Source organism: Sylvia atricapilla, chromosome 19 (genome assembly GCF_009819655.1).
Source record: "Sylvia atricapilla isolate bSylAtr1 chromosome 19, bSylAtr1.pri, whole genome shotgun sequence".
NCBI classification, from domain to species: domain Eukaryota; kingdom Metazoa; phylum Chordata; class Aves; order Passeriformes; family Sylviidae; genus Sylvia; species Sylvia atricapilla.
In genome coordinates, this window is record NC_089158.1 from 8561569 (window position 1) to 8580201 (window position 18633).

An 18633-nucleotide genomic window follows, 5' to 3' on the forward strand; every position below is an offset into this window, starting at 1 on the left:
GACGCTGATCTCACCCGGCCCCCAGCACTCACAGCAGCTCCAGGTTTATTAAAAACCAGTTTGGGTGATGGAGGGCCGGGCTCCCTCCTTGTCACCCATAGCAGGTGAAGCTGTGAGCACAGCTCGGGGGCTGCATCCCCTCAGGCCTGAGCCTTGCCATCACCGCCGCTCCTTCTCCTCCTCCTCGCCGTGTCCTTTCCCCACCGCGGCTTGTCCTCCCTGTTTGCACTGTGGCTGGGCACGGAAACCTCACAAGACAGGGGCTGCTTTGTGTCCGACAGGCCGGGGACAGCCCCATCCAGGGGGATCCTGTGTGCACAGCCAAGTCAGAGCAAGGGGCAAAGAGAGCAGTCACGAGGTCATTGTTAAGATAATTCCTTGCTTGCTATCAGCAAATCTTCAGATTATCCATTTGCCCCCTTTTCATGGTTCAGGTTGCTCCTTCCTTTTGAATTTGGCTCAAAATGACCTTTGAAAACAAGCTACTCACTTCGAGCCCAGATCCCTGCTCCGTGTGAGTGCCAAGCACGGAGTAATCAGGGCCTAATGAGCAAAAGCCTTTGCTGGATTAATCCAAATAGTGGTGATGAATAAAGAGCATCCCGCAAAACTGACAGAAACGTCTTAAATCCTGCAGCGTGTTTGCTGATGCTTTTAACCCCGAGGAGGTCCCTGCTGCTCCAGCGCTGTGCCCTGACCTCTGTTTGGGCTGGGCTGACATTGCCCACGGCGCTGCTGCAGTGACAGGGACGATGGATGTCACCCACAGCCCCCAGCCAGGCAGGTTTTACCATCCCACTGAAGCCAGGATGGTTCTCTGGCAGGTTCTTATTTTTAGTGTTAATTAAGTTAGGGGGGGGAAAAAAGAACCTTTGAGATTTATTTTTGATGGTGGGGTTAGTAATTTGGGAAACAGCAGGGACAGGAAGGTGCATTGCTGGATGCATTCCATGCTCCCTGCTCACCCTGCTCCTGCAGCTCCTTGTGACTTGAACCCTAATTTTTGAGGGCAAGAGTGGGGGAAGAATCCTCGATGCAGATGGGAAATGACACACCTGGGCCAGAGCTGAGGGTGGCTTAAAATTCACAGAATTCTTCTCAGGGCTCTTCAAAATTCAGGGGTGGATTGTCCGGCAAATCTAATTAGGCATGAGCAGACCATCTCAAGCTGTAATATGCCAAGTAATTAAGTGATTAGTATTGATTGTTAGAATGCCTAATGAGCAGTTATCACTGAATGATTAATTAATCAAATCAAAAGAGTAATAAAAATTCTGCAGGTGGGATGCTATCTTATCCTCAATGCAAAGGGAAGCGAGATCTCTCCCCACGGTGCCCATCTCCGGTTTCTATCCCGGGCACCAGGGATGCACTGCCTCGGCTGCTGCCCCTGTGTAAGAGGTATCTCCCCTCCCCAAAATTCCCCTGGCACTGCCAGGATGGGCTCCAGCATCAGGCACCCAGATGATGCACTCGTTTCTATCCCGGGCACCCAGAGCTGCGTAGCTCGAAGGTGAGGAAAAATGGTCCCGCAGGCGCTGTCAGCATCCAGAAGATGCCGGGATCAGTCAACGCTCATCTCCTCTCTGGGAATTGTTTCACTCACTGCCTTGATTAAGTCGCTTCAGTTTCTCCTGGTCAAAGCCCTGTTAATCCCAGTTAAGCCCGCAGCGTGCCGCACGCTGGCCTCTGATCACTTCCCTGCCAGGCGGTGGCTCTGCGGGCACGTCCCCAAGAGCACCGTGCCCTCGGGACACAGGAGCTCGCAGGGCAGCCCCAGCCCTGGAGCGGTCATTTACTGGCCCGTAATATTCACCTGACTAAATGACGATGAGTAAACGATCTCCAGCCGGGGCTAACAGCAGCGCAGAGCAGCCCTGAGTCGTGAGCAGGGACCCACATCCCCTCGTCCTGCCCGTGCTGCCCACCTTCCTCTGGGTGGGATGTCAGAGTTGGGTGACAGCTCTGGGGACATCCCAATGCCATCCCCCGCAGTGCCCAGAGATGCTGCTCGGCAGCGGGGTGCAGCACCCCGAACCACAATAGGGGAACACGCTCACGCCCCTCTCCTCTTCCTATCATGATCAGCCCCATGGGCACAAACCAGAGGGATTTCTGCCCCGGGCGGGCTGCGATGGCACTCGGCATTCCCAGGCAGCGCCGCAGCTCCGGAGATGATGAATCCGGGCTTTAATGCTCTTTTCTGTGCATCTTTGAAGGATTTGAGGCTGATCGCCCGCGCTTCCTGCGTGGCATCCACAGCTGGCTGTGCACAGCCCGTCAGCTGCCTCTGCTGCCTGCCGGGTCCTGCCGGGCTGAGCGCAGCGGTTATAATTAGAAATGCTAATCAGCTCTTGTGTTTCTGGCTTGACAGCCCTGCCACCCCCAGCACAATCTTCCCTCCAATCTGTCCTGTGCTCGCCCCCTCCGCTTCCTCTCCAAATCCCTGCGACTTGTAATTAAGCACTACGAAGTTAAGGGGGGGTTGAATGGGTGTGCTGGGGCTCCTCAGATGCTTTGGGCCAGGATTGCAGCCCCCACAGAGCTCCTGGCTTGCTGGGAACTGTTTGGGGGTCTCACTCTTCATTCACCGCCAGCCCCTTGGGCTGGGGACACACCAGGGATATCCCTGGCCCTGAACTATGAGGTGGAAGAGAGGGAAGCTCAAGGGCTCTGCAGGCAGCGCGGGGGTTAAAGGCACAGGGTGGTGGCTGTGGCTGGGAGCCCTGCGGTGCTGGCTCTGGAAGGGGAGCTTCTCTCATTGGGATTTCCATCATGTGCCAACCGTGGGCGCTCCCCAGCCAAGGAGGAAAAGGAGCTTGCAAAGGAGCTCGGAGAAGGGGGCTGAGCAAGCAGATCCCTGCACTGGCTTAGATGATGGAGTTATTCATCATCAGGTCTAGCTCTGGGAGACACGGCTCTGGGGACTCCTCCCTCATCAGTGCCCACAGACAGCCCCTCCACACGAGAGCCAGGGCACGGCTTTCACCCTGGGCATTTGGCTCCCAAAGTCAGGCTTGGTCAGGGCGACATTCCTTGGAGCAGGCAGGGGGCTCGCTGGCCTTAGAAGAGACAGAGATGCACAGGTGGGATGAGCAGCTCTGGACACAGCTTCTAAGTCAACCTTCATCTTCCAGGCGCTCCCTGATTATCAGTTTCAGTGAGGAGAGAGGCTGCAGTTTGGAGGGTTGATGTGCAGAAGGTTTTCAAGCAGGCAGTGGCTGTGTGAGCAAAGGAGAATCCTCCCTCACCTCCTCTGCCCAGGGGCCTCACACTTCACCTGGGACACATCTGCTCACTGCAGCGTCTCCCCGCATGTGAAACAACAAAGGGCTCTCTCTCCTCAGCACAATTTCTCCCTGGAGAAAGGGAAACAAGGAGTTATCACAAAAAGAGCACGGGAGGGACAGGGCATGGTGGCTTCAACGACGATGCACTCATGAAAAGGCACCAGCAGCACAGGCAGCGGACTGGGAAAGCTCGGGGGAGAAGTCGGATTGGATTTGTCATGACTAATTGACTCCCTCCAGCACTGTGGTCCAGCTTTCATGCATGGCATGAGCAGGGTCCCAAGCATCCAGGAATTAATGAGGGTCTGACCCTGTCTGCTCAGCCACTTGAGTTTTGCCAGTGCAGACAGCTGGCTTAAGAGGCCCTTTTATCCTCTACATATCAGATCAATTTGGATAGTTATAATCTAGTCCTGGTGAAAGCTCAGAGCAGACTTTATTGCCCAACCAGCTCAAAGAGAAAAAAAGCAAGCAAGAGGGAGAGGTCATGCTGAACTATTGATTGCGCTGCTTCCAGATTGGCCTCAGCAGAGAGCTCACCCGGGACAGTTTGCCTCTATCTCCTGCTAATGCTGCTCCATTGATCTTCTGTGACAGGCGGCAACTACAAGATTTTTTTGAGGTTGGAGTCATTAAGAGCCATTAATCAATAACAGAGGAAACAGAGGAAGAGCAACTGTTTGTTTCACGCATATTCCCGGTGTGGATTTTAGCCCGCTGAGGTGTGCATGGTTTATTTCCAGGGAGGTGTGCCAGGAAAAGAATTCACCTGGACTCCGGCACTTGGAGGAGATCCTGAGCCCGTTGCAACACACTGGCAGCTCCAGCAGGGCTGTGCAATGAGAGGGCAGCGCCTGGGGAGTTTGTGGCATCCAGTTCCAGGTACCCTAACATCCTACCCTGCAATTGCCCGGACCCTCTGTTCCCACACAGGTGCCTCAGGGAGAGATGGGTACTGATTTCACATGCCCAAAGACCTGGCTGCTGCTTTCACGTTGTGCTGCTACTGAACAAAGCTGCTGCCTGGCCGCGGTGCAGCCAATGCCGGCAGCCTGTTCCAGGATCCAGCCCTGTGTGAGCTCAGCCCCAGCCCAAATTCATTCCTGTGGCAAGACTGGAGTTGTTCACAAGAAAAACGGTCTTTGTGCTGAAAGCACCCCGGGCTGCTCCGCTCCCTCCCGCCCTGCCCAACGGTGTCAGTACATTTCCACTGCTCCATGGTGGCAACACGCCTTTTTCTTCTCCAGCAGCTCCTGTGCTTAGCACCAGCAAGTATCTGTGCAGGTGCTGGAGCCCGTTTTCCCTTGGAGAGGCAAAGAAGGGGGCAGGAGACCAGCTTAGGAGCAGGAAGATCTTTAAAGGTGTTGGTTCTGGCAGCAGCAGAGCAACCAGCAGCATCGGGGTGATGTGGGGCTGGGGCAGTGCTGCAGCTGCCCATGGCTGAGCTCAGCTCCAGGAGCAGCCCTGTGACACAGAAGTGATGTTGAATTCTACACCTGGACTCAGCCCGAAGGCCCTTTTGTCCTGCTGTGTGCCACAGTGGCACAGTGCTGGCAGGTCTGGCAAACCAGGAATGCCACACTCAGCTTGGGGACAGAGCAGGGCAGCACACAGAATATGCCACGGGATACTCCAGAGTAAGGGAAATGTCCTTCAGGAGGCAGGGATGGAGATTCCAGTGGAAATCAGTGTCCTTTTCTGGGCACACTTTGCCTGGACTCCCAGAGCCCCAGTGTCCCACTTTGCAGTGGTCAGCACTGCAGATCCCCAGGGAAACAGGATCTTCCCAGTTCCTGTAATTACAGCCACACATGCACAGCACAGGGATCAAGGGCTGCAGGAGGATTGCTGGTTCAGGTTGCACAGGTGGGGCACACACAGCCCATAAACACCTGGCAGTCCAACCCTGCAGACACACCCAGAGCTGAGCACCACTGCCTGAATCCAGATCAGTCCAGTGGGATTCGTTATGGGAGTCCAGGCCGGGTGGACTCTTTATGGGAACCCAGCCCAAGTGGGACACATCATGCTGATGATGAGCAGGGGCTCCCTGAGCTGAGAAGCTCTGAGGCGGGAGATGCAACAAACCCCTCTCTGGTCCCAGGTTGTCCACCAAGAGAAGCCCTTGGATCACAGCTCTGCCTTTCCTGCTCAGTCCGTCAGTCTCCAGCCACCCAACCCCTTCCACAAACACAAAATCCATCAGAAACAATTTGATTTCCTTTACTTACACATGACATTTGGGAGAAAGCCTAATCGTATTGCAACTTACGAAAAAAAAATGTTATTCCAATTTTACATCCTTGTGCCTGAAAGAGTTTGAGAGCTACAGGCAGACAAGATGTCCTGTACTGGGCACACTCTCATTTCTGAGCAATCTGCAGAGACCATGAGGTGCAGGGGGATTTCCAGCCTGTGGTGACAAATGTAAATGCAACACTAAGATCTGGAAGTCTCGTGCTTTTGCTACCTCCCGTTTTTGGCAAAGTCTACCAAGAGTGAAAAAATAAAAGCCAGTGCTGGGGGGCTTGGTGGTGTGTTAACCCCAGCTGCAATCCTTGCCTGATGTGCAGTGGCTCTGCAAACACCAACCTTCAGCCTCACGGGTAGCCCTGGCACTCTGTGGGGTGCTGCTGTGGCACTGCTCTGTGGATCAGCATCCTGCCTTTGTGTCCTGCATGGATTGAAATCCACACCTGGCTGGTGCAAACCGCCCAGGAGATGATGTCTTACTTTTTCAACAGAGTTACTTGTAGGTGAGTAAAGGTTACAGGAAGGAAGGTTCAGATTATTTAACAGCCTTTTAAAACACGTTCCTCTCTTAATTGCCTGTTGCCAGAGCCAAAGTCCCTTGGGCTCTTTGCCTTTCCAGCGGCCAGTGGAGGCTGTGCCTGCCGAAGCTCGGGCAGTTTAGCAATCTCATGTTTCTGGTTCTTGTGCAAGGCTCTGCTGCGAGCGCGGAGCCGCGGCGCTCACGTTGAAACCACGCTGAGTCACCAGCCGGTCCCTCCCCGAGTGTTGACTCTGTTGTCACCAGAGCGCTGACGTGTGATTACCGAGGAGCCCGGCAACCACAGGCAGCGTGGCCATGGAGCCAGCGTGGAGGCTGAGGGTCAGGCTGAAACTCTGCCTCTGCCACTGTGGGCTCGTTGTGAGCTTCCCTGCTGCCCACACAAGGAGCAGCAGGAAAACTTCACCTTTCACCTCCCATGTGCCAAATTTCTCTGTCCCTAGCGAAAGGGAAATGAGATTCACCCACATCCTTTGCACAAACTGCTGTTAGCACCATCCTCACCAAGCAGACTGTGGAGTTCCCGACCAGGGGAAACCTCTTTGCTATGTTTGCCAGGGCAACACTTCCAGGAAAATTGATGCCAGCCAGTGATGTCAGCCCTTGGAGCTGCCTTGCTTAGGGATGCAAACAAGGTCCAGGTTCCCAGCCTGCAGCCCTGCCCGTGTGAGAGGGTTACACAGGGCAAACACATCAGTGCTGTGAAGCTGGGCTGTCCTATGGACCCTGAGCTACACAGAGGTGACACACAGTGACACCAGGCTCTGACACATCTCCCAAAGCCGGCTGCTAATTCAGACAGGTGCAGAGGGCAGAGGAGAGATCGGTGGATGGATGGACAGACTGACAGAGGGCTGGAAGGAGTTATAGCAGATGTGTGGATCACCTCACTGTCCCCAAGCCCCTGACAGTGGAGGCTGCTGTGCAGCACCCAGCACGAGGGGTTGGTGCTGAGGAGTTTGTACAGCCCAGAGCTTCTTGCTGCCAGCCCTTCCTGTGAGGGCTCCCAGCCTCACACACGCACGCCACGAAAAGGCCATGAACAAGGATGTTTGGCTGGTTGCTTCCTCCTCCCCCCTCCACTTTAATGTCACCAAACCCAGCTGCTGCTTTCAGCACACGGCCCTTGGCAGGAGGCAAAGGGAAGCAGGCCGATGAGCTGCCAGAGGCGCTGTGGGAAGCCAAGGGCAGAGGCAGGGTGAGGCAGCATGAGGGAGATTTTCCACAAATGCAGCCTTCCTTTGGCACAGCCAGTATCTCCAGAGGGTCCTGCCGAGCACCCACCCACCCAGCCTCGAGCCTTCTGCTGTTCTACAACCTGCTCAGCCAGGAGATGGGCACATTCCTCCTTCCTTCCTACCCCTCTCAGTGTTTTCCCTCTCTTCCCTTCTCCATATGTGGGAGATATTCTCCCTGGCTCTGTTTCTTTTCCAGTCAGGAGCTAGTCATCCACAGGGAGGTCACGTGTTGTTGCCAAGGGAAGCAATAAATTTAGGCAAATAAAAGATAAAAGAACACAGCCAGATTATTCTAAGGCAAGGGTAATGCTTTGGGCTGCATGGCTCTTCATGGACCCAGGCACAGAAATCCCACCAGCAGTGAGGCTGTGTGGACCCTTCTGCTTGGCACTTGATGGGTTCTTGCTCCTGCCAGGGATTCTGGGCCCTGCTCAGTTACACTACCTGCAGGACACCTTTCTACCACGTTTAAATAATCCAGTCAGTAGTTTAAATATGCAAGACACACAGCACAGTCTAGCAAACTAGAGTTTTTTGAGAATTTGGAACTGCTTCATCCTGGCTGCCAACGCTTGGGAGGACAGGGATGGGGTCACCTTTGCCTCTGCCCCAAAATGGACATGTTTCAGGGTGATGAGGTGATCCTTGTGTTGCACAGCGGGCAGAGGCTCTCAGGCCCTTTCCATCAGGCAGTTTGTTATGAAAACGTTAACGCACAGGCTGTCGTCATCTGGCAGCACCACCGCCTGCCTTATGAAATAACTCAGCGTGACAGCTCCGCTTGCTCTCAGGCAGGCCCATGTCTGGCTTCTAATCTGGCATCAGAAAGCGCTCCCCTTCCTTGAGCTGCAGACTAATATGAAATGTTTCATTTGCATTACTCCAGATAACGCGCTGGAGAGCGTGGGGAGAAGGGGATGGCAGCCAAGCTCCTCCAGGAGCCCACACGTGGAGCGCTGCACCAAACCCGCCACGCCGGATCTGTTCGCTCCGCTCGCCGCCGGAATTTACATTTCAGATTCCCAACGTCAGCCAGCATTTATGAGCTCTGCAGATCGGCCCGAGCCATGCCCCAGTGACAGATCACCAGGGACTTTCTGTCTGTGTCGACAAAAAGTCATGAGGATAACACAGAATCGCTCCGGGCCTAGCATCTCGGTGACTTCCCAGGCATATGTTGGCTGGCACGGTGCTGGAGCCGGGCTCCCTGAACAGCCTACACGACACAGGCAGCGGGGATTAATCTAATGCCCTGTGGAGATGTTAATACAATAAGGGCTCTTTGTGGCATTAGCTGCAATCATGAGACCAGCTCTGAGATGTCATTGCCTGGCAGCTGCAGGGAGTGCCGGCCAGGAGCTCTCTGTAGAGAAGGAGTTTGTCTCCTGCCCCCAGCTCTAAAGCTGCTGCGGGGCAGGGAAAGAGCAGTGAGCCCTCCTTTTTCTGGTGACAGCTCCTTTGGGAACAGCACACAACCTCTCTTGGTGAATCCAAGGACAGCTGAGGGAACAACAGTTGTTTTAAAAGGGCTAACACTTCTCCTTGGTTTTTCCAGGAGCTGCAAAGCTGGGGATGCCAACGGGATGCTCAGAACCACAGGGTCACATCTTACCTCAGTGGAGTCTCCACGGAGACTTGGGTTTCACTATAAAAAGTGTTGCAAAACCAGCCAAGGTCAATGAATGGTTTGTGCTGGTTCCAGCAGACACTTTCATCACCCATATCAGCCTTTGTACCCACACAGCTCCAGGGCCTGATCCTCTCCTAACGCCAGTGCCAGCAGGGAAAGCTCCATCCTGCTCAGCACGTTTGTGCCGCTGGAAAACCAGCATCAAGCACCAGCAGAGAAGGTGGGTAAGAGTCTGTGAGGGTCCCCAAACCTCACACGGTGCCCTGAGGGACACAAACTCCCTCACAGCATGAAGGACTCCAAAGCCTTTCCACGGCACCACACAGGCACTGAAAATTCCCCACATGGCACCACGAGGGTCCCAAAAGCCCACAGCGCCCCGTGAGGTGACCAAACCCCCACAGGGATTCACGAGGGGACAAAATGCCCCCAGGGCTCCATGGGGGTCCCAAAGATCCAGATGGTTCCATGAGGGTCCCAAACTTCCACAGTCAGGGGACTAAACCCCTACGAGTGCTGTGTGAGGGTCCCAAACTTCCACAGCGCTCCACGAGGGGACCAAACCCCCGAAGGGCTCCATGAAGGGACAAAATTCCCAGAGGGCTCCATGAGGGGACCAAACCCCCACAGAGGTTCGCGAGGGGACAAAATGCCCCCAAGGGGGTCCCATACGGTTCCATGAGGGTCCCAAACCCTCACAGCCCACCACGAGGAGACCAAACCCTCACAGCGCTCCGTGAGGGAACCAAATGCCCATAGCGCTCCACAAGGGCACCAAACCCCCAAAGGGCTCCATGAAGGGACAAAATTCGCAGAGGGCTCCATGAGGGGACCAAACCCCCACAGAGGTTCGCGAGGGGACAAAATGCCCCAAAGAGGGTCCCAAAGGCCCGTACGGTTCCACGAGGCGACCCAAACCCTCGCAGCGCTCCGTGAGGGAAGCAAACGCCCACAGCGCTCCACGAGGGCACCAACGTCCCTCCCTGCCCGGCCATGGCCGCCCCGGGCCGGCCTGCCGCCTGAGGAATCCCCGCTCGGCCGGGAGCAGCGCTCCCCGCGCTGCCGGCCCTCCCCGTGAGGGAGCGGCGGGGCGGGCCGGGCCGCCCACATAAGGCGGGCTCAGCGCGGGGCTCCCCGGGGAGAAGGCGGCAGTAGCGGCCGGTCTTGCGGGTGGAACCGTCATGGAGCTGAGCTGGCTGCTTTGGGGCACGGCCGTGCTGCTGCTGCTCCACGTCCTCATGGAGCTCAGCCCCACCGTCAACTTCGCGCTGCGCATCAGCTTCTACTGCGTGCTGTGCCTGGTGTTCTCGGCGCTGGCGGCCGCCGCCTGCCTGCTGGTCAACGGCGGCCGCACCGTCAAGAACATGAGGTGAGGGGGCACCGTGGGGAACCGGCGATGGGGACAGCGGGGTCACCTCGCCGCCGCTGGGCTCTGTCACATCGGGGCAGTGGCGGCGGGCTCTGTCACATCGGTGGCTGGGCTCCTGGGGTCTCTTCTAGGCTCAGGAGGGCTGTCCCGGCCCGTGGGATGAGGCGCCTGGAATGTGGCGGAGGTGGGTTTTTATGGGGGAAAGCCGCAGGAGGGTTGGTGTTCGGTGAGAGTGGCAGAGCACTGGAGCAGGCTGCCCGTGGAGGGTGAGGAACTACCTGTCTGGAGACATTCCAAACACACCTGTGTCACTGGGTGACCCTGCTTTGGCGGATGGAACCCATCTCTAGAAGGTGCCTTTCCATCCTGACAGTTGTGTTTGGGGTGTTCCCCGCCCCGGGAGCGAGCAGAGGCTGGCAGGCTGTGTGCCATGTGCTGCCGGGGAACAGCTCTCCTGCAGCTGCTGTCAGGCGCTGTGTCCCCTGACAGGACATCTGTGACAAGGGCCGAGGGGCTGCTGTCATCCAGCACCTCCTCTCCATGCCAAGGTACATTCTAAGGGCAGAGCTGGCACTTCTGTGCTGGCAGCACGGGGACGGCTCATTTCCTGGTTTTGCTCTCCCCTAGGCAGCTTTTTACCTGTGTTGACCGTGTTATATGGATGCAGGGGAAAGGACAGCCTTAACACATCCTTTAGGATCAAAGGTTGGCAGCATCGCAGCAGGTGGAGCTGGACTTTGCTTTGCAGTGAGGCTTTCACACGTAGGGTGGAGGGGAGCAGGCACAGGGCACTGATGTGTTGCCTCGAGGGATGTGCCCTGCCCATCCCAGCTGGTGCCATGGCCCCGGGCTCTCTGCTCTGCTATCTCCAGCCTGGCTCTCTTTTCACCTTTGGTTGCCTTGGCTCTCTCAGGAGCAGCTTCCCAACGCTCAGCCAGCTCTGCAGCTGGGAGAATTTATTATGTCAGCAATGGACACGCTATCTTTTGATTTCCCCCTCCGAAAAAAAACCCCTCTAAATTTTATGTAAACCTCAAGGAATTATTTGGGAACGAGAATTTGCATTGGATAACGCCTCATGTTGAAACCCAGGGCTGAATTTTGGCCAGAACCGCCCTTTTCCTGTAACTTAAGCCTGTTGTTTCCGTGTAGTGGCACTGGCTGAAGATCCTGGTGATGTATCCCAGCCCTTGGGAGGTCCGTGGCTGAGCTGATCCTGTGAGTTCCTTATTTCTCCAACATCCCAGGCTGCTTATTCCAGCTTGGGAAAGGGGGCTGGAGCAGAGCATGTGCTGGTGGACAGTGATAATGGTGTTGTTGCCTGGTGCAGAACACCCCGTTCTTGCAGTGCTGCTGGCTCCAGTGTCAAGCTGGTGTGACTTGGAAGAGGTTACCCAGGGTGTCTGATAGAGATAGAGCTGTTTATCTGTGGTAAAGCATCTTGCAAGAGCTTCCAATCTGGTAAACAGACTTCAGTAGTCCTTGAAAAATCAGAGTATCCTAAACAAGCCTCTGTGACTGGCTGTGGAGCAGAGCACGTGAATCTGGGGGCTGCTGGCTTTCGTATTCAGACTGTTAGGGATGCACTGAAAAGTCCCATTCCCTGTCGTTTTTGTGCTCCTTGTGTCTGGCAGTAAGTGCACTGGTTTTACAGCTCTCTGTTTGGGTTGTTGATTCCAGCTGAGAAGCTGCTTATGGAGTCAGAGAGGACTCAGATCCATCCTTTAACCCTGCGGGTGACGTGGCCAGCCCAGCAGGGCTGCTGGTCACCCCATTCTTCTTTGCCTGCTCTGAGCTCTGCCCCTTTGCCTCTTTCAGTGGCTCACACCACATCTTGTGCAAGGAAAGTCTGTCCCCGGGCTGGCAGGAGGAAGCTGGATGGTTGCTCTTGAGTAATGTGTAACCAGCCTCTCCCAGCAGCCACTGAGCACCGTGACTTCCAGAGCAGTGACCTCTTTTTTGGTTGGCAGTCAGAAGGGAGGAGAAGTGTGATTTAGGTCACCCTGGTGGCCTGGCATCCCCCATGACCTCACTGGTTTGTGTCACCCTGCCTCTTCACACCTGTAACCATCTCTGGTCACCTGGACTGCACCCGTGTCACCTTGGAGCTGGCTGTGGAGCTCGGGAGCTCAGCATTCCACACACCTCCCTGTGTCCTTTCCCTGGGTGTGGCTCTTGGCAGCAAGTTGAAGTGAGGACTGATAGCAGTGTCACCTCGGGGCATTGCCCTGGCCTGAGCTCCGGTGTCACAGCCAGCTCGGGTGGCCTGCACAGAGGGACACCCCACAGAGATGTGAACCCTGCTGTGGGTAGGAGCAAGCTGAAGAAGTCCTGTGGCTCAAGAGTTTATGGAGACTTTTGGAGAGCAGATGCTAGGAGCTGTGGCCAAGCCAGGATGAGATGCTGTCCAGGTGCTCATCTCCCACCTGAGTGACAAGGATGCTTCTCAGGGGGCTGGTGCTGCACGGTTCCCAAGCTGGGCCCTTTGGTGTGGACAAAGCTGACACTGTCCCTCAATCTCCTGCTTCAGGAAGGAAAGCTCCATCACCTGTCTGTCAGGGAGAAGGTGGCCCTGAGGCAGGACATCCAGGTGCTTGCTGGAAGACAGGCCAGCTCTGGAATCAGCTCTAGGGGAGAGCAGAGCCAAGCTGGTGACTGTTCCTGGGAGCGTTGTTCACGTGCAGGCTCCTCTGCCACCTGTCCTAGGAAATGGCTTCTCCCTTGCCCAAAATAGCCCCTGTGTTCTGCCAGCTTCTGCCTGTGTCCTCTGGCCTAGCTGGAGAGTCCCCAAGTCCCCAGGTCAGGGGGTGGCATAGATGGTCCCTGCTCCCGTGGGCTGACAAGGGCATGGAAATGTGCTGCAGTGTTGGCATGGCTGAGTGGAGCTGCCAGCTGGGAAAAGCTGGGAGCTCTGTCAGACCTGTAGATCCACTGGGGAAGGGCAAAAGCTTGAGGATAGATTTGCTGGGGGGCACCCAGCCTCTGCCAAGACATGTGGGGAGCATCTTCTTTGCTGCCTGCATCCTTGCCTTGTGCAGGGAAGTGTTTCTCACCTTCATTCCCCTCCTTCCTTGGGCACTCCAGGTTTGTTTCTATCACTGAGCAGCATCTTTCAGCACTGAAAGGAGCACACCTGGCAGAGTCTTCCTTGGGTTTAGGGTGTGCTGAGGAGTGGCAGCTCCTGGAGAATTGTTTGAACAACTTGTAGGGCCCTGCTGTTTGCAGGAGGAAGAGCCTGGTAGCACTGGGGCAGCCCAGAACCATGGCACTGAACAGGGCAAATGAGCAGCACTCCTGGAGCGCGTGGGGCCATGCAGGGGGTGGACCTGGGTCGACCATAGCACAAATAAGACTGGAGGTTCTCTGTCCTAGAGCTGTTCTTGTTTCCTTCCACCCCCACTGGGTATTGCAGCCCCTGCCCTCCCTGCCCTGCTGCTGACTGCTTTTCTCTTCTGCAGAATCATCAAAACTGTTGTCAGGACCTTCAAGTATTTCTTCGGCCTGAGGTTTGAGGTGAAGGGACTGGAGAACTTCAAGGTGGAAGGCCCTGCCATCATTGTGTCCAACCATCAGAGCGTCCTCGACATGATGGGTGAGGAGCTGGTGGGAGGGGAGAGAACATTTCTGCTGCTCACCACTGGGGAAAGTCCTGCTTGTACCTCCTAGACAAGCAGCCCGTGGTGCAGCTTCCCCATCAGTGCTGGTTGTGGGGAGGCTCTCCTGTCACTCTGAGCAATCCCACCCCTGTGCAGCACCCTGGGTACTGCTGTCCTTGAGGTGCTTGCCCAGCATGTGTGCCAGTGGCCCTGCTGGACTCCCTGGGGCGTGAGCTACCTCAGTCCTGCTGTCACTTACAGCCACTACCTCTGCTGTGTGCCAAGCCTCCTGCTCTCAGAAGCCAGGAGAGAAGCGAGGCACCAGCCTGTCCCTGGTGGCCCTGTCCTTGTCCTCCCTGAGTGCAGGCAGGGGGGGTGACGGCTGGGTCTTGCCCTCTGCCATCCCATTAGGGCTGATGGAGATCCTGCCTGACAACTGTGTCCAGGTGGCCAAGAAGGAGCTGATTTACATGGGCAGCGTGGGGCTCATCATCTACCTCGGCGGCGTCATCTTCATCAACAGGAAGAGCACCAGCAGTGCCAAGATGGTGATGTCAGAGGTGGCCAAGACTATGGTGGCTGAGAACGTGAGTGTCACCGTGGGGCTGGCTGGGGTGACACAGGGGGATTGTGGCACTCCTGGTGCTGGCTCACCTGGAGTCCCAGGCACCTGCAGCTCTTGGCAGAGCTGGCTGGTGTCTCCCACCGCTGCAAGTGGATTTCTGGAGCAGGGCCTTGTCTCTCCACGTGCAGGTGAAGGTGTGGGTATACCCAGAGGGCACGAGGAACTGCACTGGGGATTTGCTGCCATTCAAGAAAGGAGCATTTCACCTCGCTATCCAGGCACAGGTAACGCTGCTTTGCCCCTGCATGGGAACCCTGAGTGCTTTTGCAGTGGCACTGCATGCTGGTCATGCAGCGTGTGGTTTGTTTGATCTCAGATGAGCTGTGTTCCTAGGTAACACAGAAGTGTCAGAAGTGCTGCCCAGCAGCAGCCAAGAGCCTTTTCCATCCCCTCTGGGCATGAGCTGACCCTGGGCATGAGTGGCTGCAGACAGTGAAGAATTGCCCTGTCCTCTCTCCTGCCTCAGTCCTGGTTCTCTCTGGAGGGAGGAGTGTGAGGGTCAGGCACGCTTGATCCTTCTCTCCAGGCTTTCCTGGCAGCATGGCAGGGCTGTGCCCAGGGGTTCCTGGGGACATGGCTGCAGCCCAGAGCTCACTCCTGGCAGGGAGCCCAGTGGATTCTTTCCTGGGGAAGCCCAAAGCTGTCGATTCATTCCTCAGTCCCCCAGGTTACAATAGTGTAGTGGTGATTCAGGATTGTTAATTCTTTGTGCTTTAGAGCAACATCTGGGCTTGCTCTGTGTGAAAATAGCTGCTGCCTCCCTGGCAGCCATATGGCAGCCCTTGGTATCTCTTTTCTCTCCAGAATCACAGCATCCTTGAGCAGTTGGTGAGGGAGCAAGCAAACGGCTTCAGCCAGCCAGAGCTGTCTCAGGAGCAGGGTGCTTGCCTGGGTGCAGTGCTGGGGCAGTGTGCCAGACACTGGGATGACTTGAGGCCTCAGGGGAAACTGGTTTCCCCAGGAGAGGTGTTACAGCAGGGATTTTGGGGAAGGGAAGAGGTGCCAGCTGTCTCACTGGCTTCCTTTGGCCAAGCCCAGGGTGCAGTCTGTGCTGTACCATCCCCATTCCTGCCTGGGTGATGCAGCCAAGGCAGAGCCTGGCAGCTGCTGGGAGGAAAGGATGACATGGAACTGGTCCCCGCCTCTGCTACACCCCCCTGAGTCACCAGCTGTAGATTCTGGCTGTGTTACCAGCACTGGAACAGCAGCTCTGCCTGCCCTCTTGGCCCTGTGTCTGTCTGAAGCTTCCCCAGGAGAAATTGATAACAACTGGTGACTCCTTTTCTTAGAAGCTGAAAGCAGAGCAGCCACCCTGCCCCAGTCACATGCCAGTACAGCAGGCAAGGCCTGTCAGAACAGGCAGCCTGCAGTGTTTGATTGCAGGACAGAAAATACCTGGGGTTTGAAGCCTCACTTGGGTCAAGGGGCCCTAGAAGCCAGTTCTGAGCTGAGGCTGGAGTGGAACTTGGCCCTGTTTTTTGTTTTGTTTGTTTTTTTTTAATTCCCCTGTGCCTTGAGTTTTTGGAGAGTGGTTTTTGATTCCGTTTGACTGCTGGTTGTTCCAGCCTTTGTTTGTGGGGCTGTGTGTGCCCTGTGTGTCTGAGGGCCAGGCCGGGTCAGCTCTGCTGTGTGGGATTTGCTGCCTGTCTCTGGCCTGCCCTGAGCTGCTGAAGTGCCAGTAACTCTTCTTTTTTCTTCCCTTCCCCAAGGTCCCAGTGATCCCTGTGGTGTATTCCTCCTTCACCACCTTCTATAACCCAAAGACGAAGCTATTTACATCAGGTAACAAAGACTCACTTGGAGACAGGGCTGCTGTTGTGGAGATCTGGCCCACAAGGGTGTGGGAGGGAAGCAGGGCTGGGGTGAACAGGAGGAGCCCTGCTGGGAGATGTTTGGAGGCAGTTCAAAGCACTTGGCACCAGAGCCTGGGCTGGGTTAACTCAGGAAGGGCTGTAATTAAACACACTGAGGGATGTTTTCATTAAAAATTGGTTACCACCTCCTTCTCTGGGCAGGCTCTGGCTGGGATGGCAGTTTGGGGCACAGGGGGATTTTTCTGGGTGGCACAGCTCTTGGAGCTGGGATCTAACTTGGGCTGGGTGCCTGAAGCCCTGGGAGGGATTGAGGGCTCTGCTGAGGCTGTCCAGGGTGGGGAACAGGGCAGAGAACAGAGCTCCTGGGTTTCTCACAGGCTCCTCTCTTGTCCCCAGGCAAAATCAAGGTCGAGGTTCTGCCTCCAATAGAGACCAAAGGGCTGACGTCAGACGATGTCACCGACCTCACTGACAGATGCTTCAGCACCATGAGGGAAACCCTCTTCAGGCTGTCGGGCCGCCCCAGCGAGGCAAAGGACTCATCCTAGAGGCTTCTGCAGTGGTGTCACCCTGTGGTGGTGGCTGAAGGGACTTGTCTGTTCTTGCCAAATACTGAAGGAACTTCCTCTCCTCTGCAGTGATTTCTGACTCTTGGGAGCACCACAGACTGGCACACACAGGGTGTCAAAGCCAGCACTAAGGTTCCCCTTTGAGTGGATTTCTCTTCATTTTCTCACTTTGAAATGTCTCCTTTTTCTGAAATTTCTCAGGCATCAAATTTGTGCAACCAAAGGGCTCATGCAAATGACCAGAGAGGTGAGTTTCCCTCAGCTCTTGCAGCTGGCACGGGGTGACAGCAAAAACCTGCCTGGAGCCTGGGCTCTGCCTCGTGTGACTGTCCCTGCACCTGTGTTCCTGCAGGCTCAGCTGGTGCTGGCCTGGCCCTGTGATGTCCCAGGTGGAAACCACCAGGCAGCAGTTTGTATCAGCACAAACCTTGATGCTCAAACAGGGCTGAGAACTGGCTGAAAAAAAAATCCAGATTTTTGGCTTTTCAGCAGCACTTAGGAGCGTGGTGTCCTCCCTGGACAGCCCAGAGCGCTCCCACCCACCAGTGGGACTCACGGGCCTGTCCCCTTGAGCTGCCCTTGTGTCACAACAGCGGCACGTTGGGAAGCTGCCGCCAGCTCCCCGCCGTGGTGGTGGCTCAGCCTGGTGACATCGCGGTGCCTGCAATGCCCCTCATGGAGGCAAAGGGCTCTGTCGCGCTCGTTTTGTCACTTGTCATGGTCAGCGCTGGCCGAAAGATGGTGCCTGTCCCGCGTCTCTGCTGATCTGCGAGGCGGAGCTGCCGCTCTCCAAGGCCTGTAAAACCCCTGCAGGGCCACAGGGTGGGTGAGCTGCAGCTGGAATGGGGCTGGGAAAGCTTGGAAAGCTTCAGCTCCCTCTTTGGGGGACATAAAATGCTTTCCTAGTCAGATAAAAGGGGTTCCCCTGTGCTTTGGGGTGATGGACCAACAGAGCTCCTGGATCCCTCACCGGGAGCTGTGGAATGTCGATGCTCCAGAGGCTGGGTCAGGTCCAGGGCTCCTGTAGCTTCAGCTCTGCTGTTCATGGCATGGGGGACCTTGGGATAAGCCACCTGGGGCTACTCAGGTCACCAGCACAGCCAGCTCCTGCAGCCTGCATTGTGGAGTTGTGTTTGTCTGGCGTTTTGGGGCTCAAGCCTCAGCTGGGAAAGGCAGGGAGCTCCGTGGAAGGAGCCTTTGGTGCTGCCAGGGGCTTCACTGGAGGGGCCTTACAGTACAGACTCAGGGGATGGGAAGGGTCGGGGTGGGAGGATGGGAACCGAACGAGCACTTTGTGAGAGGGACAGATAAAGGGCTGTCATGGAGGGTTTAACCCAGGAGGGCCCTGGGAGGGCTCCTGGGGAGGGGAACCATGTCTGACTCCTCCTGGGAGGAGGGAGCAGTGCCTCTGTGTGCAGTTGTCTGCTGTTCACTTTTAATTGGGCTGAGAATGTTATGTGCTTTACAAAAAAAAATCAAGAAAGAAAAAAAAAAAAGGAATTACACCTTTGGTTATTTAAATAAAAAAGCCTCTTGGTCTTGTGTAGGGGCTGAGGGAGGAGGATGTGGGGTGCTGAGCCCTCAGCACTTGCAGGGGGTGGGTTTGGTGATGCAGGGGCAGAGGGGTCTTTGTCCCCAGCCTGTGTCCCCCAGGCAGGAGGGCTGTTTTCACCCAGTCTCACTGGTGAGGCACCATCCCAAATCTGGAGCT

General features: G+C 55.9%; 1 protein-coding gene across 1 annotated transcript; it reads left to right on the plus strand.

Moving 5' to 3' along the window:
- The first annotated feature begins 10099 nt into the window (after positions 1 to 10099).
- AGPAT2 (1-acylglycerol-3-phosphate O-acyltransferase 2) lies at positions 10100 to 18422 on the plus strand. The gene is made up of 6 exons (XM_066332898.1): positions 10100 to 10318; positions 13777 to 13910; positions 14326 to 14501; positions 14668 to 14763; positions 16249 to 16321; positions 16750 to 18422. Exons 1-6 carry the CDS (start codon positions 10131 to 10133, stop codon positions 16899 to 16901), a joined length of 819 nt encoding a protein of 272 aa, XP_066188995.1. The 5' UTR covers positions 10100 to 10130; the 3' UTR covers positions 16902 to 18422.
- Positions 18423 to 18633: the final 211 nt, after the last annotated feature.

Coding starts and splice junctions, on each gene's coding strand:
- AGPAT2 (XM_066332898.1), top strand. CDS start 10,131: ATGGAGCTGAGCTGGCTGCTTTGGGGCACGGCCGTGCTGCTGCTGCTC. Junction 10,319..13,776: donor CGCACCGTCAAGAACATGAG/GTGAGGGGGCAC, acceptor TCTCTTCTGCAG/AATCATCAAAACTGTTGTCA. Junction 16,322..16,749: donor GACGAAGCTATTTACATCAG/GTAACAAAGACT, acceptor TCTTGTCCCCAG/GCAAAATCAAGGTCGAGGTT.